The sequence below is a fragment of the Panicum virgatum genome, chromosome 3K, assembly GCF_016808335.1.
Source record: "Panicum virgatum strain AP13 chromosome 3K, P.virgatum_v5, whole genome shotgun sequence".
Classification (NCBI taxonomy): Eukaryota; Viridiplantae; Streptophyta; class Magnoliopsida; order Poales; family Poaceae; genus Panicum; species Panicum virgatum.
Genome location: NC_053138.1, coordinates 56,525,134 through 56,549,882, shown reverse-complemented (window position 1 = coordinate 56,549,882; position 24,749 = coordinate 56,525,134). Strand labels below are relative to the sequence as shown.

Sequence of the window (24,749 nt, the reverse complement as noted above, 5' to 3'; positions counted from 1 at the left end):
ATGAAACGAAAGTTCATCATGATGCCAGTGCTTATCCCGGGTCCAAAGCAGCCCGGAAATGACATTGATGTGTACCTAAGACCATTGGTCGAAGAACTCTTATTGCTCTGGGGCGATGAAGGTGTACGGATGTGGGATGAATACAAACAGGAAAACTTCAACCTACGAGCATTGCTGTTCGTAACGATCAATGACTGGCCTGCTCTTAGTAACTTGTCAGGACATTCGAACAAGGGATACAAAGCATGCACACACTGTTTAGATGATACCGATAATATATGGTTGACTCACTGTAAGAAGGTTGTATACATGGGTCATCGTCGGTTTCTTCCCATCAGGCATGCGGTACGAAAGAAGGGCAATCATTTCAAAGGCCAAGCGGACCACCGAACAAAACCGATGCACCGTAGTGGTAAATACGTCTTCAACATGGTAAAAGATCTAGAAGTTGTTTTTGGAAAGGGATCTGGTAGCCAACCTGTTCCGAACGAAAACGGAATGGCGCCCATGTGGAAGAAGAAATCTATATTTTGGGAGCTACCATATTGGGAAGTCTTAGATGTTCGTCATGCAATTGATGTGATGCACCTCACGAAGAATTTTTGCGTCAACCTGATAGCATTCTTGGGAGTGTACGGAAAGACAAAAGATACAGTAAAAGCACGTCAAGAATTGCAACGTATGGAAGAACGAGATGCCTTACATCCACAACAGCGAGATAATGGACGACAATACTTAAGTCATGCCAGCTATACTCTTAGCAAGGAAGAGAAAGAAACCATGTTTGACTGCTTGAGCAGTATAAAGGTTCCATCTGGATACTCATCCAATATAAAAGGAATCTTAAATTACATTCACATTAACACACTATACTCTCTCACTAACACACACAATCTCACTAACACACACTATCTCTCAAACTCACACACTACTCATTAATATCATGAAATTGCTTAATTTTATCTAAAATTCACTTTTTAAACGTTAATATCGTGATAGAATCCACTTTCTATCGAAAAGCAACAGTTTGAAAAAAAATTCACCTAATATATTTTTGCATGGTCAAAATAACAAATATGATTTCAAAAAAGTTAGATATTTCATTGACCCAATCACTTGAATGAAAATTAATTATTTTTGTTGCGTGTATCAAGTTTATATAGAGATAAGAAATTTTGTTCCATAATTTTTGGAATCATAATTTTATTAACTGAATTAACAAATGAAAGCCAATTTTAAAAGAGAAGTAAAAAGAAACAAAAACAAACATAACATTAGGCGGGAACGAGGGAAAACGGGCCCCTTTTGTCCCGGGTGGTAGATCCACCCGGGTCTAAAGGTGGGCCGCGGGCTGGGAATTTTCCCGGCCCGCCCAAAAACCCCTTTTGTCCCGGGTGAAACCACCACCCGGGACAAAAGGACCTTTTGTCCCGGGTCGTGGCTTCACCCGGGACAAAAGGGGGGGCCTTTTGTCCCGGGTGAAGCCACCACCCGGGACAAAAGGTCCTTTTGTCCCGGGTCGTGGCTTCACCCGGGACAAAAGGCCCCCCCATATATTTTCTTCCTCCTTCGCCCTTCTCCTAACACTTGGTTTCTCATCTGCGCCCGTCCTGCTCCCCCCACCGCGCGAGCTGAGCACCGCCGCCATCGACGTCGCCGCCGCCCAGAGCCCCGACCTCACGCCGCCGCCCAGAGCCACCGCCGCTGCCGTCCTGCTCCCCCCACCGCGCGAGCCGAGCACCGCCGCCATCGACGTCGCCGCCGCCCAGAGCCCCGACCTCACACCGCCGCCCAGAGCCACCGCCGCCGCCGTAACGCCCTCGCCACCATCCCCTGCTCGCCGTTGACCCACCGCTACAGGCCATCCCAGCCCACGCCGCGTACCCAAAGGTAGAGCTCGATCTCGTCCCCTCCAACACAGAGCACTAACAGAATCACCATGCTTGTTTGCTGCTCTCAAATGTAGGAGCATTGATGCTTGGTCATCAAATAGGAAATGAGGCTTCACAAAACTATTATAGTGTTCACCCTGAATCTGACTTAAATCATCTGTCACAAATAGGAAATGGAAGGAAATAAGCTCACGGATCGACACAAATGCACCGTGTAAATCATCTGTCAAACTTACAGTACCACAACAATGACTAACATAACTTTCTAATTATGATCTGCATGAGAGAAAAATTATTGATAAGTAATTGACATGAATCTATGAATTTACTATAATAACATTCAGGGTCCAACTTAATTGACGTAAATTGCTGACTTCGATTTACTAGAAAGAAAACTCTTGGCAAGTAAGTAACATGGATCCATAAATTTTCTATAACATTTACTAATAAAAAAACTTTTAGTTTCGTGCTACTTAGACCTAAGTCCATAAAATCAACCACAACAAAAGAACCTGATGAAATCGGCACAATACAAAGAAAGTAGCAAATTATATGGTTAATTTAGCATTGTACAGGATCAATGAAGGTCTAGAAAATTACGAGAATTGTGTACTAAGAAGCATGGTAAACTAGTATAAGAGCGATCAATCATTCAACAATACATTTGTTATACCTAAAAGGTAAAAGTAATGCAGCAGCCTGGTACATAAACTACTAAAGCTGCCTGTACCTAAAAATAGATGGAATCATACTGGAGAAAGGCCGAATCCCACTGCATTTGACACCGAGGTTTCATCTCCTAAAAGATCGTCCTACTACGAGAGTCCCCTCAACACCTTCTCCATTCCATTGAACCCCAGAACCTCTCGCTACGTTGGGAAGCTCCTGCCTCTGTATAGTTCCCCAATGTTCTTTAATTTTTAGTTTTCAGAGTGTGTCGAGTGTTTGCAGCACTGAGATCGACATCGTCGACCAATTATGGCTCATTTTCAGTAGCTAGGAAGCTACACTCATGTAACTTTGGGACATGCTCATAATTTGAAATCATAATTTAGAGTTCATGTTATTTAGAGTGAAATCATAATTTGTTGTTAAGAGTGAAATCATAATTTGTTGTGTAAATAAAGGTATATTTACAAATTTTTAAATGTATGAATGTATGTATGTATGTATGTGTAAAGTGAGTTTAAATTTCTTTTAAATATTTCATGTATATTTCTTGAATTACTTAGTGAAATATTTCTCGACCTCATCCATCGATCGGTACTTAGTGAAATTATCGATAGAATATTTCAAGTTCATTTCTTGAATTACTTAGAGAATATTACTCGACCTCGTCCATCGATCGGTACTTAGTCAAATGCTCGCAAATATGTGGATTATTTAGATAATTTTTTAAGGGTTTTATTTGTATTCATATTTTAGTTACGATGGACCCGCGACACACAGACGCGGAAGACGAACAGTTCTTGTTGAATATGATTGGCGAAGGTCAAGGAGATGTCGCTGAACAAGCTGATGATGGCAGCAATACCGACATATATTTGAATATGTCCGGTGATGGAATTGAGGCACCATCTATTCAGGATGACGCTGCTGCTGAACAAAGTGCTAATGTACATATCACAACTATAATTATTTGTAGTGACAATCATATTTTCATCTGAATCTATATGAATACTATGAATGTTTTTTATAGCCGTCTGGATCATCGTCGCAGCAGAAAAAGACGAAGCGAGGCCCAACAAAAAAACTGGAAGGGCGGTTCATTATAACGGAAGTTGGCCCAGATGGCGAACCGATCGCTCCAGAAGCTGCCGCCAAAAAATTCATAAGACAATCCGGATGTATTGTCAGGGACCACATCCCGATCAGCTTCAGGCTCTGGAAAGCTTCCAATCCAAGCGAGGAACGGGATGCGGTACCCGAAAGAGAAAAAGAATGGTGCTGGCGGGAGCTTAAGAAAAACTTCACGGTTCCAGCTGAATCCGAAGGGATATGCAAGCGCTGGACCCTGAGTAAGATGGCCGAACAACTGCGATCATTCAAGAAAATTTTGACGAAGAAATATATCAAGACCGGGACCACACCCGTATTTACCGGCGAGCTCGAAAAGCTCAGGGGTCACTGGGATGCATTTGTGGAATACAAGTCTTCAGAGCTTGGGCTTCAGAAGGTGCAGAAGGCCAAAGACAACGCCTCGAAGAAAGTGTACCATCACACTCTAGGCCAAGGAGGCTACATGCTTGCAGTACCCAAATGGGAGAAGATGGAGCAGGATCTGCTTGACAGAGGCATCCAACCTGCGACCATGAACTGGCCTGAAAGGTCAAGGACCTGGTTTTATGGTCACGGGGGAAGCTTGGACCCATTGACTGGTGACTGCATCTATGGGCCAAACATCCAGCGAGCAGCCCAGAGACTACAGGAGGCCATATAAGCAACGGCCGAGGGAACATTCCAGCCGGATAGAGAGAGGGACGAGCTGACTTACGCCCTTGGGAATCCAGAGCATCCGGGCCGCACAAGAGGCAAAGGCGTGGTTCCGTGGAAGTTTGGGTTCAGGGATTACATTGATTCATATAGAAGCCGGCAAAGAAGAAAGAATGATGAGCGGGAGCACTTGCGAAGGCTAGAGGAACGGCTCATGTCACACGATCAAAGACTGGAGGAAGAGGTTCAACGCCAAGTGGCCGTAGCAATGAGCCAGCAATAGCAAGCGCAAACGTTGCCTCCAGAGCCTAGTGTCGCAGCCGATCACCTGTCTCAGCGGAAAAGCAGCTGCGCTTCCACAGACGTCGCCGCCGCCGAGCCCACGGGGATCCAGGCCGCAGTTGAAGCGTCGGCCCCGCAGCGATTTCCAGTGGATGAGATCACCCACCGGACACCTTGTGACCTGCAGACTGCCGTTAAGAACTTAATGTTCACTGTTGCGTACGGTACCGCCATGCCAACCGAACCAGGCGACGTGTACCACGGGCAGCAAATTCCGCCTAGATACACAAGAGTTGGCGTGGAGCAGGTGTGCCAGGGTTGGGAGACGCTCGGGCTTGATATTCCTGGAGGCGATGGGGAGAGGACACTAGCAGAAGCCATTCATGGCTACATCCTATGGGATAAGCGCTACATTGTCCTAAAGTCGGATGATCAAACACCAAGACCGGCATCTCAGCATGCCTCTCCAAGACCGGCATCTCCGCAAAACTCCCCAAGGGCAGCACTGTCTCGGCAAGGTTCACCGGCACATTCTCCATCACCATCATCTCATGCGCCGATGAACACTCAAGCGTCACCGTCGCCTCCATGGTCACCCCCTCCGCCGCCGGCAAAGAAGCAGAAACGGCCGCCGGCAAAGAAGGTAGCTGCACCGGCTAGGGAGCCTCCAAAGAAGAAGGAAAAGAAGAAGAAAACCAAGGAGGCTCCTATTAAACCCTGGGACATGAGCCTTGAAGAATGCGATCGGATAACTCAAGAAAGAGTTAAAGAGCACTTCAAGCCGAAGCCGAAGCCGGAGCCCGAGAAAGTCATAAATCCGATAGATTTGAAATTTTTTAAGGGAATGTGCGAAGCAAATATGAGAAAATTCATTCCGAGAGACCCCCCTTCAGACTACGAACGCACAATTATCAAAACTACTGAGAAAAAGAAGAGACAATCAAAGTCGTCGTCGTCCGACGCTCGGAGCCCAAAAGAAACAATCAATAGAGCCTCTCGTAGTGGGTCAGACGATGCAAGAACAAGACTTTGTTACATTTCTGAAAGAATCAAACCTGACGGCTGCTCAGATTGCAGGGGGAGAAGATATTCCAAAGGCCGATGTGGTCGTCAAATGGACGTTTGAGATCGGCAAAACTCTTGTACCCCCCGAAGTAGTGTCTGTGCTTCCAACGCAAATGTATAAGCTGCACCAGCACTACATGCGTGCGATGGCCGATTGCATCTTCATGCAGGGCGCAAAGATTAAAGATGACGATTTCTTATGGGGGGAGGCCATTATATGGATAAACTGGGAAGAAATTTACCAAGTATTCCATCAGGAGGCCCTCGACATCTCTATGGTCGGCTTGTGGGTTCTGTAAGTATTTTACTCTCCTTATGTATTGTTTTGCATGATCTTAACATACTGATCTCTTGATTTATTCGGTATCATGTAGAATGGAGATACATACTTGCAGAAGAAAGGGATACTCTCACCTCGGCTTCATCGACCCAATTACTTGTAATTGGAGGCTTCTACGGGACAATCCCGATGACATATTCCAAAACTTGTTCAAGTACATAAGCGTTCATCACAACAAGCAAATGATATTGTTTCCTTACAACTTTGCGTGAGTGATTCCTTCCGTCTAACTCTTTCTATTCTATAATCAAATTGTTTAAACCTTAACTACCAAGAACTGCCTCCGTATAATCTTGCAGTGAACACTTTGTCCTAATTGTCATAATTCCCGAGAAGAGCCTACTCGTGGTTATGGACTCATTGAGGAGACCTCCAAAACAATACGAAAATCTTCTTAACATGATGAAAAAGTAATTCTACCACTACTCCGTCCATGACCGATAATTTGAATCACTTTGTTACTTGACTATAATTGTTCTAATCATGCACAGGGTTTGGAAAGAATTCGCTAAAAATCATCCAGGCAAATTTGACAAGGAATTGAAGATCAAGACAGATTTTCCGGTACGCGCTTGGATGATTCGTTGCACGATTCATTAGTTTTATTATATATTCATGTAAATACCTGATAATTTCTTCTCTCTTAAAGTGTATGAGGCAGAAACCAGGCACTGTATTGTGCGCATACTATGTATGCGAGAACATCCATAGTCTGGTAGGTCCTCCAAAGGGCTGGACAGATTGGGAGGAGGAAGTAAGTAAAAGAACTTGTTAATATTTGAACTCGTATTTTAATTAGTCGAAATTAATTATCCCCTTTTTCCATAGGTCGGGGAGATGCGCGATAAACTCATACCGGAGGAAAAGATTATGGCGATTCAAGAACAATTCTCCGGATTTATTGTTGAGCAAGTCCTCGATCCAAAAGGCGAATTCTATTATGATGGAATATCTAATATTGACAATCACAGTAAATATGACAATATACGCGTATATATGTAATTAAGAACGAATATAACTATGTAAATATATATGTGTGTCTATGTATTAAATTTCTATTTATGAGTATGTATGTATGTATTAAATTTCCAAAAGGCGAATTCTACTATGTAATTAAGAACGAATATACCTATGCAAATATGATGGAGTATGTATGTATTATATATATAAGCACTCCAATAATATATATGTGTATGTATATATATTTATATAATATTGGTCCTAGACATTTTCATATGTAAAGGAATTCACATGTATAGATATGTGTATACATATATATAAGTGAATTAATTTATATATGAAAACTATCTAGGACAAATATTATATAAGTAACTATATATATATGTATATATTAGTGGAGATCATACACACTGAATTCCAATACATAAGTTTAATTGAAATGCAAAAGTATAATTGAAATAGAAAAAGAATTGAGAAAAGAAAAACATGAAAAAAAAGAGACCTTTTGTCCCGGTTGGTAACACCAACCGGGACAAAAGGGTGCGCCAGCCACGTGGGCGCTGGCTGCACCTTTTGTCCCGGTTGGTGTTACCAACCGGGACAAAAGGTCCTCTTTTGTCCCGGTTGCCACACCCGGGACAAAAGGGCACCCCCTTTTGTCCCGGACAGGCGTTCCCGGTTGGGAAACCGGGACAACAGCGGTTTCCCAACCGGGACAAATCAATGTTTTTGTAGTAGTGTTTGGTATTCGAAGGTGGACATCACATTTAAACCTCGCACTTTAAGCAGCTCAGCCTTGTAGTCTTGCCAAGTTTGGTCCGTCCACGCCGATGTTGTCTCCCATTCCTGAACTAACATAGTGTAAAAATGGGGGTCTTCCTATTCATACACCCATCTCGTCGGTGGCTGCATGCTGATTGTAACACCCCGGGTGTTTACACAGTATTTTAATTTGGTGCCTGCACAGTAATGGTGTAGGTTTGCTATGCATCATGTGCTTGAATTACTTAAAAAGGATCTTTTTGTAATTATGAAAGGTTATATGTGTAATTATGATTTTATGCAAGGTCCTTTATATAGTTAATTGTGTTTATAGCTTTTATGGAGGGTGTTTGTGCAAAATTTCAGTGCATTTATTGCATGGCAACCAATTTTGCTTGTAAGTCTATGTTTGTAGTGAATTTACGTTGAAAAAGACAAATTTCCTAGATTTCAAAATCCCTTCAATGATTTTAATTTTAGCTCTTGAATCTTTGGTCAAATAAATTTTTGCACAACATCAAAGTTGTAGATCTTGAAAAGTTGAACAACTTTCATGTTGGGCACTTTTTCATTTGAGCTTTAGTTCAAAAGTTATTGCTTGTTTACAGAAAGGTCCCTGGAACTTTTGGAAATTGCAAAATCGTCCTTATGACCATCTCCCCTCCTTGCTCTGCTTCTCGCCGCCGGCCACCGACAGCGCCGCCCGCCGACGATTCCCCGGCCTTCCCGGCCATCAATTCGCCGTGCGCTGGCGCCCACGCGTCGCGGACGAGCTCCTCCCCCGCCTGTTGCCTCGCGCTGGCGCCTCCACCCCTCGCCACGCCGCCCCGCCGCGCCCAGAACCTCCCCGCCGGCTGCCACCTCGCCGCCGCCGTGGAGAGCCCAAACCAGAGGCCCAGCTCTCGATCTTTCGCGCGCCTGAGCACTACAAGAAGCCCCGCGCTCTTTTCCCCTCATCTTTTCGCCAGTTCCCTAACCCCACGCCCCAGAACGCCGCCGCCGCTCACCCCGAACGCCGGTGAGCTTCACCCCGCCGCGGAGCCGCCACCCCAGACCCGCTCCACCCCTACAGCCCCCACCTTTAGCACCGCCTCGACCTCGCGCAGCTCCCAGGCCACTTCCCCTCGCCTGAACCTCACCGGAGCACCCTCGCCGTCGCTTGCCTCCGCCGCCGACCCGCCCTGCTCCGCCGAGCCGCCGCTTCCGAGCCCCTCCGCGCAACCCTAGGCCACCCAGAGGTGCGCCTTGCACCCGTGAAGCTCACGCACCCCTCCACTCTCGCCGCCGGTGAGCCCCTCGCCGGGAAACGGCCGGTCAACCGCCGCCTCCCCTCTCTGACCCGGCCCAGGGACCTCGGGTTGAAAGGAAAGAAAACCCAGGGGGTTATTTGCATAGGCATAGACTCAGATGAATAGTGCCAGTAGGGGCTGCTTTGTAATATTTTCAGTGAACTTTGAAATTCTAGATCAATTCGTAGAAAATTCGTAAAATAGCAAATCTTGATGTTTTGGAATCCTCTTGAAGAGCTCTATGCAGTAGAACCAGAATATGTTAGGCCTTAGTTGCAAGTTTTTGCTGTAGATGTTGTTTTGTGTTACTAGGTGTATAACTACTTGTTCTTTAATCTTTTTCTTATCTGATGCTTGAAAGCTTTTATTGCTTTGAAATTTTGGTGGTAGTTTACTCATGTTACACTAGCTTTGCTATAAAAATTTCATGATCAGTTCTTTGTTGTAGCTATTTATTTGTTTTAATCTTTGTTTAATAGACTTTATTCATGGTAAATAGTTTCTTTTCTTAATAAATCATGAAAATATTCATGAGTGTTCTTCTGGAGTATGTTAGCTTGTCCAGGAAGTTTGAGATTTAGTTCATGTCCAGAACAGGAGCAAAAATTAAATCTTGCTAAACTTATGTCTGTTTAGTTTAATTTATCTGAATTAATTCCGTGCAGATAAAATCATGAAAAATTCACAGTAGCTAGATCATCCCTGTTTAGATCTCATGTTAAATTTTGAGCTTCTGATCTTCTTTAGTTTGACCTGTGTAATTCTTGCTTGTTCTAGATGTTATCTGAGTAAATGATTTATTGTGATTAAATGATTACATGTCTTGACATGATTTTTGTAGGGTAGATTACTTTATTCATGTTCTGTTTAGAGTAATTTGGTAGATTTTATTACTGTTTGTACTTTGATTTGTTGATTTATTTACAAACCATGACTTATTTGTATAGGAAATCGCCACCACTCTTTTTATGAAGTTAGTTAACTTCTTTTGTGCTTTTGATCATGATGCCTTGTGTAGTTAAATTTGTTATTTAACTACTCTATAAACGATTGCCCATGTTTGTTTATAATGTTGTTCTTGCATTACATATAGATACGACTACTTTGTCAGACGGGACGTACGAGTTGATTCCGGAGTCTGACGGAGGTGATCTCGAAGCTCAAGTGAACACTGCGGAACTAACTGAAGCCCCGAACCAAAGTTCGGAAGAGCCTAGCGCTGAAATAGTTAGCAATTACCGAGAAGGCAAGCCCCGGACATAACCTATATTTCAAATTATTATCATTTACTGTTATTACTTACTTGTGCATTTACAGTTCTTAGGATTTGAATTGAAACCCTAGATGCATGATCCTAGGAACCTATGTACTGAACACTAGACCTGAGTTCGACTATCTGCTAAGCTTATAGGAACGGTAAAAGTCGAGTGATTGCCTGTCACTCGCGAGCTTTATAGGAATTACTTGTTTACTTTCTGTTAACAATATAAGGACGACGGACGGGGTTGTGTTCGATATCATGTCCTATGTGAGACCCCGTCTGTGTTGATGAACTTGCTAAGGTCGCGGTGTGTGGTAGTGCTGGTTAAGTTTTTGAAAGTACTAGTCACATGCCGTAAATATGGTACGCGGCAAGCCTAGTAGCCGATTGGACCGGGGAGTGGATATACCTCCCACTCTCTCAGTAGGGATAGGTTTTATTTTATGTTGCGCAACACTACGACTTCTAGGGACAAGGTTCGGCCTTGGAGCCCTGTAGTCGGGGAGAGTGGCACTATCCACAAGCCGGAAAGAAAGGTTAACGGTTGTTTGGGAATGACCCGACGGTATTCCAGACGTGTGTGCTAGGTTACCCTTGCAAGGTTGAATTTCGATTCAGAATCGTCCGCCTCTCACGATGAAATGAGACTGCTTGATCTCTTTGCCACACAGAGTAATAAGAGCAACAATATTCTTATTAATCTTGATGTTTGCTTAGAAGTTTCACCATGAATGGTTAGTAGATGCTTACATAGAATGGTTAATCAACTAGAATCTTGCAGCTAAAACTTGAAAGTAAGGACCTACTCTTTATTGCTTTTCAGCAAAGGGAAACCAGAGCCTTACAAAGCCTTGCATAGTCTAGCTAAGGTGGGCTACTTATACCCGTTGTCGGTTAAGTCTTGCTGAGTATTAGAATACTCAGCCTTGCTGTTGAAACCCTTTTTCAGGTATGACTTTTGAGGATCAGGTCGCTAGCTTGACCTATCCTTGCTCGTTGCCTCCTGGCTGGTCCGTAGAATGGGATACGTCTTCGGCCGGCAATGACTATGACGAGTGATACCCGGCTTGGGCTAGCTTGGTATACTTTTGGCGACGTGTTGTAGAGATCGTGTTTCATCTTCCGCTGTTTAGACTCTGAACTTATAATCATGGCTTGTATAACTGTTTTACTTAAGTTGGTTTTGTAATAATGGTTTGAACTATTTTGTAATCACTACTGAACTTGCCTGTGTTGTAAATTTTGTGGTTGTAATATCTCTGGACTCGCCTTCGTGCGAGGTATGCTTGTTCGATCCGAGAATCGGTGGTTGTATCGGGACGTTACCCGACAGACCAAAAATTGTTCCGTTTGAAGTACGTTTAAGCTAATGTTGCCTTTATGGTGATGGTTTACGCACTTGAGCCGGGATAATTTAGGCGGTTCTGCCACACTGATGTCAGATATGGGATAGTGAAAAGACTGCGAGGTATCGCTGTAGGAGGAAGAAGAGTACTGTGGAGTACTGTGGAGTGTCGTAGCTAACCGGCTACGCGCGCGGTTGACCGGTGGGGGGCGGTAGATCCGCTGCCCACCCGGCTAACCGGAGCTACCGCCCGGCTAACCGCGGGCTCCGGGCGGCTGGCCGGCGGTGAGCGCCGGTCGCGACCGTGGGGGCGGCGGAGCGAAGCGAGATGTGGCTGAGGAGTCACGGGAGTGGGAGGGGAGTGAGGGTTCTGGGGGACGGAGGGGGTATATTGGTCGCCGGCGCATCGGGCCAAAGTGGGCCTTAATGGGCCGGCGCATTTTTTTTCTTTTTCTTTTTTGGTTTAACTTCAAATGCCCGCAAAGTATATTAAAAGAACGAATATTTGAAAAGATTTGACACCATTAGATTCGTTGCAACTTGAAATATTTTTAGAATTTTTTTAGGAATTTTTCATTTTTTTGAATTCAAAATTGAAGTTTTGAATTTGGTCGTTTTCAAAACGGCCGGTACCGGAACCGGTCCGGACCGGTTACACCGGTAACCGCGGTTTCCGGACCGGTTCCGGTTGGAAAAAAAAACCTTGATTGCAAGTAGTAACTTATGTACAACTATACAACAACTTATGCATAAAACTAATGTACAAATTGATAGATGATTTTTTCTTTAGTATAATAGCACATCTGTTGGTACTCCATTTATTCCCGTGGGCACCGCACGCAGACCCATGGGCTGAACCGCCACCTAGTTCAGGTAGCAAAAACAAATGGAAAAGGTCCCATTCACCTCCCTGTGGACTAAGTTTTCGTGTACATCTTGAATTTCACTGTGTTCGGCTGGTGCCTTCAGCTCCAGCGCTACAGTATTTTCCTCTCATATCGCTCCAGCTCCAACCTCTAGCCACCAGCCAGGTAACAGTGTTTTTCTCTCACACTATTCCAGCTCCAGCCTCGAGCTCCAGCCTGCCGAACGTGGTGTTTGAAAATCGGGTATTTTGACTTTCTCGGACTTGCCAGACATATGACCTCTTAGGCTAGTTTCTCTTAGTGGTTTTCCACGTCTTCTTTTATGTTTGTTTTGAATAAATATTTTAAAAATTATAAAATAGAAAATTTTATTTTATTGGACTCTACATGAGTAGATCTATGCAGTGAACATATGATATGATATAATTTAGTGAACTATTAGATATATACTTTTATGTAATTAATTTATATCTACATTTTCCTTGGTCCAATTATGGTGAAATTATTATGGCGGGCTAATAATTATATTCGTGAGCTGTAATAAAAATTCCATGTTCATTGTATCATATATTAGGCTAATAATTCATATCTCAGTTCCTCTAAACATTTCAAAGAAGGGCCGACCGGCCGAGGGTTGATTAATACTTAATTAGTAACTCAATTGGGTGAAAAGGATATGATGTACTAGCAGAATGCATGTAACGCGAAAGCAGCCGAGAGATCCTTGTAATAACAAATAAATTCTGCCATAGTGGCATATATATGCTATGATTGTAGCCTAACAATATATGTTATGAGTTCCAATTTTCAAATACAAAAAAATGTGTGGATATATATGCTCACTCGTATTTTTACACAGACCCGGCTCGACAACATAGTAAGACTCTGCACATGGACAAACTACTTGGTGACAAAAACAAACCCGCTATATACATGAACAGTAATAAAACCAAGTAACTCAAGCTGTAGACAAAAACAAACCTTCTTGACCACCAGTAGGTGAATATATAGTTTGTGTCATTAATTTGTGGTGCCACTGGAGCAGCAGTTCCATGAGCAGCAGCTCAAGCTAAAGGACCAGTTTGGTGCAAGCCGGCCCGCTCCTCCGCCGTCGCACAGGCACGAGATGACTGGGATGCTACCAAGAAAACGAGTCCAAGGATGGAGATGAGTCACGCAAGCCATGGTGGCATCTGCTGCGGCAGCGCAGGAGGAGCGGCGCCGGCGCTTAGGCCTGGCGGAATGACTCGGTAGATGCCGCTAGTGGTGATGATGTAGACGTCTATGCTGCTGTCCTGGCCCAAGAAGACGATGCTGCTAGCGATGGCCTCACCGCCGCAGGGCACAGGGCAGAGAGGTATGCATGGAGCTCGCCAACATTGCTGGATGGAGTTTTCTCTGCGGCCCACACGGAAGAATTATATGTGTACACATACCTGTATGTAACCATTGTTAGACAATTAAGTATGGGTTAATCAACGCCTTCATCAGCAGCACTAACAGTTTACTGCAGTAAATTAAAATGATGCAATGTAAGTGCCGAGTAAATCAAAGCATTGAGGATACCACCTAGGATGTGGCCGGCTGTTGGACGGCCGTGGCTGATGATGACGGAGACGGCGGCCGTGGCCGGAGAGGCGCTGTAGTTGGAGATCAGGTACACCTGCTCATTCTGTTGCTGCACGTTCGTTTGCATTTACACAATGCAAGTTCATATTAATTAATTATTAAGCCACCATGTGATATATAGTACTGTCTGATTGTTCTTATTGACAGGAATTGAATACAGTCATATAAATCGGCATGTACTTATGTCTACCTCATCCACTCCGGCGCAGTACAAGTCGTAAGGCCTTATGGAGTCGAAGCTGCAGCCCCTCGTGGCGAAGATCCTCCTCACTTCAGTTGGTGCGGCTCCAGCTCAAGTCCCCTGATGAAGTTAAAGCAGCAGATCAAAGGAAATAATAATTAAGCATCTAGATATAAGAGCAGCACATATATACATATCGGTCTTCCAAAATTAGATCTGTATTCTTGACAAGAAGTACGTTACCATGCCATAATCAACGCCCTTCGTGGTGAACTCCTCCACAACGAGCTGGTACCTAGATCCATTTCCAGCAGGAGGAGGAGGAGCAGACGAGGATGATGATGTTCCAGCGCCGCCGCACATCGGCGAGGTGTCGCTATCGCAGGTGTAGGAGACAAACAAGCATCCGTTGGCCGCGAACACGTACTACAGCATGGCTCTCCAGCACCCGCTCCTGCTGCTGCTGCTCGTGTGGGTCTGCAGCTGCCGCTGCGCTTGCGGCGGCTCCTCATCGCCCCCTGGTTCAACTACTGCAGCCATGTCGTCGGTATGCGCCACCACCTCCGGTGAGCGCAGTGGCCCCTGCCTCACATGCACCTTGCTTTACGTACCACCCTCCTCCGGTCCTGCTTCCTGCACCTTCTCTTGTTCTTCGTCTGCATGCCGATCGGTACGGTACGGTGTTCAATAATACAGTACTTTCACTAGAAATCTGGCACGGCTTTGCCGCGCCCTTTGTTTATTGAATACAATTAAAATTTAAACATGTATGAGAATTATGAATTTATTATTTTATCTATGGCTGGAGCGGTTTTGCCGCGCTCTTTTGCACATGCATTCATTCGTAATTCGCGTCATTATTTATTTAGGAAGAATAGTAATTAACATTATTATTTTATGAAGGAGAAGAAAGACATGCATTATTTTTTTTGAAACCAACATATCTTATTTTTAAAAGGAAAATAAATAATAACATTGTTGCTTAATGGAAGAAAAATTAAATACACAGCACGGGTACGTAAACATACCGGCGCATCGCTAAACTCCGCCCGTCTCCTTCTGTTATGGCGATTTTACCCACATTTCATCCTCTTTCTGAAACTGACGGCTTCTTCCCCAGCGGCAAGCGCACACTATGGAACGAGGACGTGCGGCCTGTTGCGCGAGCTTCTCGCCCCGCGCCCTCCGACTCCGACGCGGCCAGAGGTGTCGCTGTACTGCTGCGCGTGGTGGTTGGAGCAGCAGCTCTAGCCATTTCGCTGTTCCCCAAAAAAAAAAGCTCTAGCCATTTCGCACGTCACCCTCCGCGCAGCTGCCTCAGGAGTGCGAACCGCGCACTTTGTTGGACCACTGGACCCAACAGCCCCGCGCCACGCGTTGTTCACCCTCCAGCTCCTTTATAAAGGAGCTAAAGGAGCTAGGGGGCCGGGCCATCATCCTCCAGACCCACGATCACCCAACTCCGCCTCGCCCTCGATCACGTACTACAGCCATGGCTCTCCAGCACCCGCTCCTGCTGCTGCTGCTCGTGTGGGTCTGCACCTGCCGCTGCGCTTGCGGCGCCTCCTCCTCATCCCCTGGTTCGAATACTGCAGCCATGTCGTCGGTGTGCGCCGCCTCCGGTGAGTGCAGTGGCCGCTGCCTCACATGCACCTTGCTTTACGTCCCACCCTCCTCCAATCATGCTTCCTGCACCTTCTCTTGTTCTTCGTCTGCATGCCGATCGGTACGGTACGGTGTTCAATAATACATACAATTCGCGTGTTTCGTACGCGCTGTACGTATGTCACGCGCCGATCCGTAACACAGATCACTTCAATTGCTTTCTTTCTTGAGGCCAATTTTGAGCTCCATGGACCATGGTGTGAGCTCCGCCGATCAAGCTGCAGCCCCGGCGGAGTCCGTATCCGTCGACGACGAGGCTGACGTACGTCGAGCAAGCTCAAGACGCCTAATCCATCGACCGTCGAGTGTGCCAGCCTAGCAGGCGCCCACGGCGCGGCGCCGCTCCCGCCCCTGCCGTTCGCGTTCGGCGCCACGAGTTTTCCCTCGATGGAGGAGACTCGCGCCCTAGTCTTCCATCTCATGCGCCCAATTAGGCCCACTCACATAGACACGCACGCACCCACATCGTGGCGGCCCACTCACCGGCCTTCGGGTAAGGCCTACTTATCGCCTAGAAAAAACTCACTTACCGGCCCTTCTGCTGAATTTTGTATTGCTACTGGGGTACTATTTTTTTTCTCTTCTTTCAGCTGCTCTGTTTGTTATTAATTATTGTTGACATGTTCTTTTTATTCCATTTGCAGGGGCGGTGCCGGTGGTGCTGACGCAGCCGCTGTGCTTCTGCGACAACGTCGTCGGCCTCAGCTGCTGCGACCCCGCCGCCGACGCCATGCTCAGAGAGGAGTTCGAGGCCATCAACGTGCCCGCCTCCGACGCCGCCTGCGCCACCATCGTCAAGGCCATCCTCTGCCAAGTAAGCAAGGGCTACTGTACATCTTCGACGCCCAATTTTTCTTCTTTTTAATCAATCTTTCTTTTCTTTTTTGGCCCTGCTTAGTTCCTAAAAAATTTTCTACAGTACCAATCACATCGAATTTTTGAACACATGTATGGAGCACTAAATGTAGTTGAAAAAAATAACTAATGACATAGTCTAACTGATTAGCAAAAGACGAATCTTTTAAGCCTAATTAGTCCATAATTGGACATTAATTACTAAATAACAACGAAAGTGCTACAGTATGAAACCTAAAAAATTTCCCGAACTAACCAAGGCTTTTGTTCAACGTCCAAAATTTTTCGAGAACTAAACAAAACATTTGTTCAACGTCCAAACTGTCTCCAGATCCACTCGTACGCTATCTGTGGATGTTGCTGATTTCCTTTAATTTGTAACTACCATCCTCTTGCGCGTGCAGAGGTGCATACCCTCGACCTCTCCCAAGCCGGTCAACGCCGGCAGCATCAGCTCTATTCCCCCACGGTGCACCACTCGGCCGCCCCCGTCGACGACGTCCGCCCAGCCCCAGCAGCAAGATGCCGGCATATGCCTCGAGCAACTCGCCGGCGGCACCACCACCTACCTGGGCATGGCCGCGCACCCGGACGGCTCCGGCATGGCCTTCCTCTACACCCAGGACGGCAAGGTCTCGCTTGCGTCGCTGCCCGCACGGGGGTCCGGAGCGGCGTTGCAGCTCGACGGTGGCGACGGGGCCATCCTCGACCTCGCCGTCGGGGATCGGGTGCTCATCAGGCTGACGGGGCTTGCGCTCCACCCGGAGTTCGCGGCCAACGGACGCTTGTTTGTGGCCTACACCTGCGATAGCGACAACTCGCCGGCGTGCGGCGGCGCTGGAACATCATCATCTTCGTCTCCTCCTCCTCCTGCTGCTGGAAATGGATTAAGGTACCAGCTCATTGTCGAAGAGTTCACCACCAAGGGCGGCGTTGACAATGGCATGGTAACGTACTTCGTGTCAAGATTACAGATCTAAATTATTTCGAAGATCGAGATGTATGTGCTTATTATTACCTTTGATCTGCTGCTTTAAATTCATCAAGATTACCGAAGCGAGGAGGATTTTTGCCATGGGTTTGCCGCCGCAGCTGGTGGACGCGCCCAACCAGCAGCGTGGCGGCCAGATCTTCTTCCCTCCTAGCGACGATGATGGGCATCTCTACCTCGCTACGGGGCACGGTGGTGGACTAGGAGGCGAAGCGAGCTCCCCGTTTCTTGGCAAAATCGTCAGGCTCGACGTCGACAGCATGCCTGGCAACAACGAGCCCCAGATCTTTGCCGCTGGACTCAGCAACCCGAGGGGCTGCAGCTTCGATTCCATGAGGCCTTCCGACTTGTACTGCGCCGGAGTGGATGAGGTACGGTGACATCAGTACACGTTGGAGGTTCCTTTCTGAAGTTTTCACGTCAAGCCACTTAATTAGAATCCTAGATGTACACTATGAACATAAAAGAAAAATAGAGAAACTCTAAAATTTTTCACAAAATCAAAAACATCCGGTTGTCAATCCGACAACTCTAATTATAATAGTTATATGATTCGTTATATTTTCTAATAAATTACACACCTCTGCTATTACAAAAACAGACTAAAATAACCCCTAAATATGTATCTAAATTACACATCTTTGCCATTATAAAAAATCTAATATAACTTCCTAATCTTTGTGTAAATTACCCACCTATGCTATTATAAAAATTAAAAATAATGTAAATAACCCCCTAAATTTACGTATGAATTACCAATTATTTCATTATTAAAAGTCAAAGTAACCTCTAAATCTGAATCTAAATGCACTGTTATGATATTCTAAATTACTATTTCTATCATTATTAATATATTGATTATATAAAAATACTACTCACAATATAAGTCGCCATGTATTCATTTATTTATGATGGAAGAGATAAGAATAAAAATCATAAATAAATGATTTAATAAATACATATATCAAACACACATGAAGGTGTGATATGCAAAATGCAATTTATTACAACTAAATAATGATAAATACATATTTTAGAGTATGTGTTAGAATATTTCATAGATGAAAGAGAGCGTGCGATAGATAATTTTATAATTATAATTATTAACTATAAATCTTAATTTAATATTAATTCTAATTAGCTCTGTATATATAATTGTATTCAAGTTCTGTCAATAAAAACAATCAGTACGTACTATATATATCTCATGGCTTAATAATATGAACTTGTGTAAATGCAAACGAACATGCAGCAACAGAACGAGCAGGTCTACCTGATCTCCAACTACAGCGCCTCTCCGGTCACGGCCGCCATCTCCGTCGTCGTCGACCACGGCCGTCCAACAGCCGGCCAGGCGCCATCCATCATAGGTGGTTTCGTCAAACGAGGTCCCGCTGACCCCTTCTTGAATGAAAGGTACGTACATATGCTTTATTTTAATTTGCTGCAGCAAACTGTCAGTGCTGCTGATCATTAAGGCGTTGATTAACCCATATACTTATTGAGTTATTGTCCAATGGATACATACAGGTACGTGTACGTATATAATTCTTCCATGTGGGCCACAGCGGAAACTCCATCGAGCAAAGCTGGCGGGCTCCACGCATACCCCTCTGCCCGGATCCCCAACGTCCGGTGCTCCGAGAGCAGCCCCGTGCCTTGCGGCGGCGAGGCCATCGCCGGTAGCATCGTCTTCTTGGGCCAGGACAGCAACATGGACGCCTACATCATCACCACTGGCGGCATCTACCGAGTCATTCCGCCAGGCCTCTGCGCCGGTGGCGCTCCTCCTCCCGCGCCGCCGCAGCAGATGCCACCATGGCTTACGTGGCTCATCTCCATTCTTGGACTCGTTTCAATGGTAGCGATCCCATCCATCTCCTCGTGCCTGTGCGGCGGCGCAGGAGCAGGAGCAGGACGGCCTACACCAAACTGGTCCTTCAGCTTGAGCTGCTGCTCCAGTGGCACCACAAATTAACGACAATACGACACAATAATACTATATATACGCCTACTGGTGGTCAAGAAATAAGGGTGGTCTACGGCTTGAGTTACTCGGTTTTATTATCATTTTGTTCATGTACATAGCAGGTTTGTTTTTGTCACCAAGTAGTTTGTCCATGTGCAGAGTCTAGCTATGTTGTAGAGTCGGGCCTGTGTAAAAATACTAGCAATACTAGCGAGTATATATCAACGCATTTTTGTGTGTTTGAAAATTGGAACTCATAAACATATATTGTTAGGCTACAATTAATCATAGCATATCTATGCCACTATGGTAGAATTTATTTGTTATTACAAGGATCTCTCGGCTGCTCTCCATGCATTCTACTAGTACATCCTTTTTCATCCTGTTGAGTTACTAATTAATTACTAATCAACCCTCGGCCCTTCATTGAAATGTTTAGAGGAACAGAGAGAGAGAGAGAGAGTATTAAATATTATGGGTAAGAATTAAATCATATCATTGAAACATTGGCTATTAATAACAGCCTTTTGGTATGTACTTTCTCGAATCACACATATAAGTGATGCTTTTCAATTCAACATTTTCCAAACATTGATCTAATTACCTTTTATCTGTTGAGTTTGTGTATTTGAAAATGGTAAATGGATCTGTTTCGAAATACATAGTTACATAAAGGTATACTTGCTACAATTACCAAAAAAAATTGCTACAGGACCTTTATCAAGTGGGGATTACTTGATCGGTTGCTCTGATGCTCATCTGTGGAGGTGCTGGTCGGATTGTTTTCCTATAAGACCTGTTGAGTTATGGTAGCATTGCTTAGTTAGAATACAATATTTTCCACGCTTATCTGTTGCATTTGATTTAACCATTTTATGCGACACAAATTATTACGCGACATTGATGGCAACACCTACATAGTGACAGCTACATCAAAGCTGCGCACAATACATGGTCAACATCTGCATGAATGTTGGTAGATAGCAACGTTTAATACTAAGGCCCTGTTTAGTTTCCACCCGTAAACGCAAAAAAATTGTAAACGCATTAAAGTGAAAAGGAATCTTACTAATTTGAAGTACTAAATGAAGTCTATTTACAAAACTTTTTACATGGTTGGGTTGTAAATCGCGAGACGAATCTAATGAGCCTACTTAATCCATGATTTGCAACAGTGATGCTACAGTAACCATCCGCAATTTACAACCCATCTGTGCAAAAAATTTGTAAATAGATTTCATTTAGTACTTCAAATTGGCAAGATTGCCTCGCAAAAAAATTTTGCGTTTACATGTAAAGGGAACTAAACAGAGCCTAAGTACAATTTGAAATATAGTCATAGGCTCAAGAGCTACATTTTCAGGGTAGCAAAAGTGCCGACACAGACCCACAGAGTAATAACCTAGTGCCTTCAAGTAAGGTAAAATAACCAACAGACCATGGCAAAAGCATCAAAACTGTAACATTTTGTTCGCTTGAGTGCGAGAGTACAGCCTTCAACAATAGTGCAATATCATGATAGGAAATGCAAAAGTAGATAATTTGGTTTCTCAGAAACTGGAAAAACCTCACCCAAAGCCTTTTTAGCTTGTAACGCTGCAACAATATCTAAGCACTTCTCTATATCAGGAAGTTTAGCCTGTCAACAGAATAGAAGGTTAATAAGGTACTTATGCAAGCCCACCATTGGCCTGTTACATTTATCAGTATGATGATAATTGTAAGTTCATTCCATCAACAATAGTTTGAATTTTACATTACTAAATTAAAAGATTTACTTTATTAATACCAGATCAGGAATAGCTGTGATGAGGAACACCGAGATTTGTGCTCATACCATGAACAAACTAAACAATTCTGAAGCTACTGCTAAGGTGTTAGAGATTAAATCATAAGATGTAAAAACCAAATCATCACACATATTCATAAGCTAAGTTTGACTTAGTTAACCAATACTAAATTTAATAAAGTTAACCAATACTAAATTTAATAATTGTATATAAACATACTTCACAGAAGAAAGTCTACAAAAATCTAAGGAAAAAAGCATGAGCACCTGAAGATCCCTTTGTTGTGCTAGAAGCTTCATCTCCACTATTTTGTATTGCTGCAGCCTAAACAAAACACAAATACATGTTCCATTTCTCCTCAAAATCAGTGCAACCAAGTAAGAATCAGGCGATTCGATTGCTCCCAGTTCGTCAACTCAACTAACAAGCGGAGGGGACAATTGAGAAAGTAGTATAAAAGCAGAAGGAAATATCATGGATGGGACTACAATATTTTTTTTCTAGCAGGAACAAAAGGTAAATGGACTAATATCTAGGGTTAGTGAACATATCCAGCGGTTATTGCAGCCAGTCAGCCACAACTTTAGTGCCAACATGCAAATAGCCAGCACAAGCAATCAACCCACATGGAAAGAACATTGTCTTATGATTGAACAGAAATAATCCTTCCTCTCATTTATTGGACAACTCATGGAAGGGTTTGCATTATATCACTCCATTGCAGGCTTGCACTCAATATTTCACTAATAATTAAGAAAAAAACAAATATGTCCAACGTGATCACCAACCTCTCAGAAATTGCCCAAATGGAATTTTCCATGCTAAAAGGAAAGGACACATGTTCAAAGGCAATTTCCAGACTTTTAGGTCGAAATGGTTAATGAATTGCAAGCTAATCCATTAGTGAAATATAAAAGAGTGAACAGCCTTTCCCAGAGCAAGCCCAATCCAAGGGGGCAACAAATGTGGCACAAGCTATAAACCCACAAAAAACACTAAGTTTTTTTAAAAAAAAGTGAGTTTCAGGGAATTATGCCGGCTTCCATACCCAACACCCCCAGCTCCCCCTACCAGGTGCGTAATCAGGGAGCATGCACCTCTGCAATATACCTGGTCCAAAACCAGGAAGGACGCAAAGAAAGGAACCGAACCGTCTGTTTAGTCTGCCAAGGCGGCTATCAAGGTTGGAACTTGCAGAGATCCAAGCGAAGGATCAGCCTATGTTCTATGAACCCAGTAGAAAATCGCAAAACCCCCCGCAGAAGCCCTGAACCAGGCGATTCAATCGCTCCCAGTTCGTCAACTCAACTAACAAGCGGAGGGGACACTACTACAGAATAGGCCTTTATTCCAGGCCATTTGTCCCGGTTGCCTTTGGGCCCGGAACAATAGGTGGCTTTTGTCCCGAGTCCAAAGGCTAGCCGGGCCAGCGGGGGAGACAGGGGCCTTTTGTCCCGGTTGGAGGTACTAACCCGGACAAAAGGTCCCCCTTTTGTCCCGGTTGGTGGCTCCACCCGGGACAAAAGGCCCAACCCTTTTATCCCGGTTGGTGTTACCAACCCGGACAAAAGGACCCTCCACATGATAGTTCAAAAGGGAGTTATTCTTTACTGAGTCACATGTACTACTTAGGTGAGTTGGTAAGGAAGCCATGCGCTAGGCAATAGGTCTTGGGTTCGAATCCCGCAGGGCGCAAAGATTTTTTAGCGCGAGAGACTTTTTGTCCCGGTTCTACCACCTGGGACAAAAGCCTCCAGGGCTTTTGTCCCGGCGGCCGAATCCCGGTTCCAAAACCGGGACAAATAGCCCTTTGGAACCGGGACAAATGGCCCGATCTGTAGTAGTGGGACAATAGCCACCGCTCTCAGGAACAAGCAGGTAGGATCGAAAACAGAGCAGCCACATCTCCACCCCACAAGCTACTGGTCGGAGGAACTCGCAGATAGGCAGACAGTGTGGATCCAGTTCAGAGCCGATGCCACGGCGCGGGAGCAATGACTCTGGTACATTGTTCCCGGATGAAGCGCGCTCCGGAGCATGGCGAGATCCCTAGGGTACCGAGTTTGTTCAGGGTTTACCTTTCCTGGAGAAAGGCCAGGGCGGAGTTGACGTCGAGCCCGGCCTGGCGGAGGTAGGCCTCGACGTCCTCGACGAAGGTCGCCGCCGGGATGCCCCGCCGCTCCGCCACACCCTGCGGCGTCGACGCCGATGCCGACGCCGCCACCACCGCCATGAGAGAGAGAGAGGCGAAGGCCCAAGTGTAGAGAGAGGAGGGAGAAGGCGGTGGCGGCAGCTTCGTCAAAGCCCAAAGAGGAAGAAGGCTAGGGGCCTTTTTTATTTTTATATTTTTCAAAATTGTTTTTTACAGAAATATATTTTCGGTTTCATAATTTACAGTTTTGTACCCCTACCGTCCGGCTGCGAGGCGGCCGGCCCCCTGCCGCCCTACTACCGGGCGGTAGGGACCTGAATGTAAATAAAATTTATTTTTATTCGCATTTTGGGCCCTGAGGGGAGGTTGCCGCCCAGTGGCGCGGCGGTCCCGCTGCCCGGCAGGGGGGCGGCAGGACCCCCTCTACATAAAAGGCTGAGCTCCCCTCTCCCCCCTCATTTGCTTCCCATGACATCCAGAGAGGGGGAGGGAGAGAGGAGGGGTGAGGGAGAGAGTTGCAGCGGCGAAGCCCTGCTGGATTTTGGATCCGAACCGCAGGTAATAAATATTTCTCAACTTTCTTATTCTAATTTTTTTGTATGTTTAATTCTATAATTAGTGTATGCAGCAGTAATGATATTTTAGCAATTTAGTTACTGTTTTTTATAATAATTTATGTAGAATTAGGATTAGTTTTTAGAAAAACCATTTAGGTTTACCAACCTTTTTGTGGTATTGATTAGTTGTTTAATGCGAGAATTTTTTTAAAAAAGCTCAGAAATAGTAGAAAATGTTAGAAAAGTATATCAAAAATAAGGATAAATTGTAGAAAATGCAAAAAAATTGTAGAAAATGTTATTTATAAAAAATTATTGTACAAAAATTGTAGGAAATGCTAGAAAAGTTTATGAAAATTTCAAATAAATTATAGAAAATGCAAAAAACTTATATTTTTTGTGTTAGGTATGACCGAAGATACGCCAGCTCTACTTGACTGAGTCATAGACTCGTCGCACCGGTCC

General features: G+C 44.8%; 2 protein-coding genes across 2 annotated transcripts; one reads left to right on the top strand and one right to left on the bottom strand.

Annotated features, from left to right (window-relative positions):
• The first annotated feature begins 17,172 nt into the window (after positions 1-17,172).
• On the top strand, positions 17,173-19,874 carry LOC120699794 (HIPL2 protein-like). The gene is made up of 4 exons (XM_039983873.1): positions 17,173-17,772; positions 17,873-18,187; positions 19,069-19,232; positions 19,347-19,874. Exons 1-4 carry the CDS (start codon positions 17,401-17,403, stop codon positions 19,792-19,794), a joined length of 1,299 nt encoding a protein of 432 aa, XP_039839807.1. The 5' UTR covers positions 17,173-17,400; the 3' UTR covers positions 19,795-19,874.
• A 477-nt stretch (positions 19,875-20,351) lies between these two features.
• Positions 20,352-23,808, bottom strand: LOC120701082 (probable prefoldin subunit 3). Its single transcript, XM_039985247.1, has 4 exons — positions 23,654-23,808; positions 21,842-21,899; positions 21,358-21,424; positions 20,352-20,581 (listed from the first exon to the last, which is right to left on the bottom strand). Exons 1-4 carry the CDS (start codon positions 23,806-23,808, stop codon positions 20,541-20,543), a joined length of 321 nt encoding a protein of 106 aa, XP_039841181.1. The 3' UTR covers positions 20,352-20,540.
• Between the last annotated feature and the right edge of the window lie 941 nt (positions 23,809-24,749).

What these genes read in the sequence shown, in the direction of transcription:
- LOC120699794 (XM_039983873.1), top strand. Translation starts at nt 17,401, where the DNA reads ATGGCCGCGCACCCGGACGGCTCCGGCATGGCCTTCCTCTACACCCAG. An exon ending in ACTGCGCCGGAGTGGATGAG is followed by an intron (nt 18,188 to 19,068) that starts GTACGGTGACAT and finishes ACGAACATGCAG; the next exon opens with CAACAGAACGAGCAGGTCTA. An exon ending in GACCCCTTCTTGAATGAAAG is followed by an intron (nt 19,233 to 19,346) that starts GTACGTACATAT and finishes GGATACATACAG; the next exon opens with GTACGTGTACGTATATAATT.
- LOC120701082 (XM_039985247.1), bottom strand. Translation starts at nt 23,808, where the DNA reads ATGGCGGTGGTGGCGGCGTCGGCATCGGCGTCGACGCCGCAGGGTGTG. An exon ending in CTGGCCTTTCTCCAGGAAAG is followed by an intron (nt 21,900 to 23,653) that starts GTAAACCCTGAA and finishes TGTTTTGTTTAG; the next exon opens with GCTGCAGCAATACAAAATAG. An exon ending in CACAACAAAGGGATCTTCAG is followed by an intron (nt 21,425 to 21,841) that starts GTGCTCATGCTT and finishes TTCTGTTGACAG; the next exon opens with GCTAAACTTCCTGATATAGA.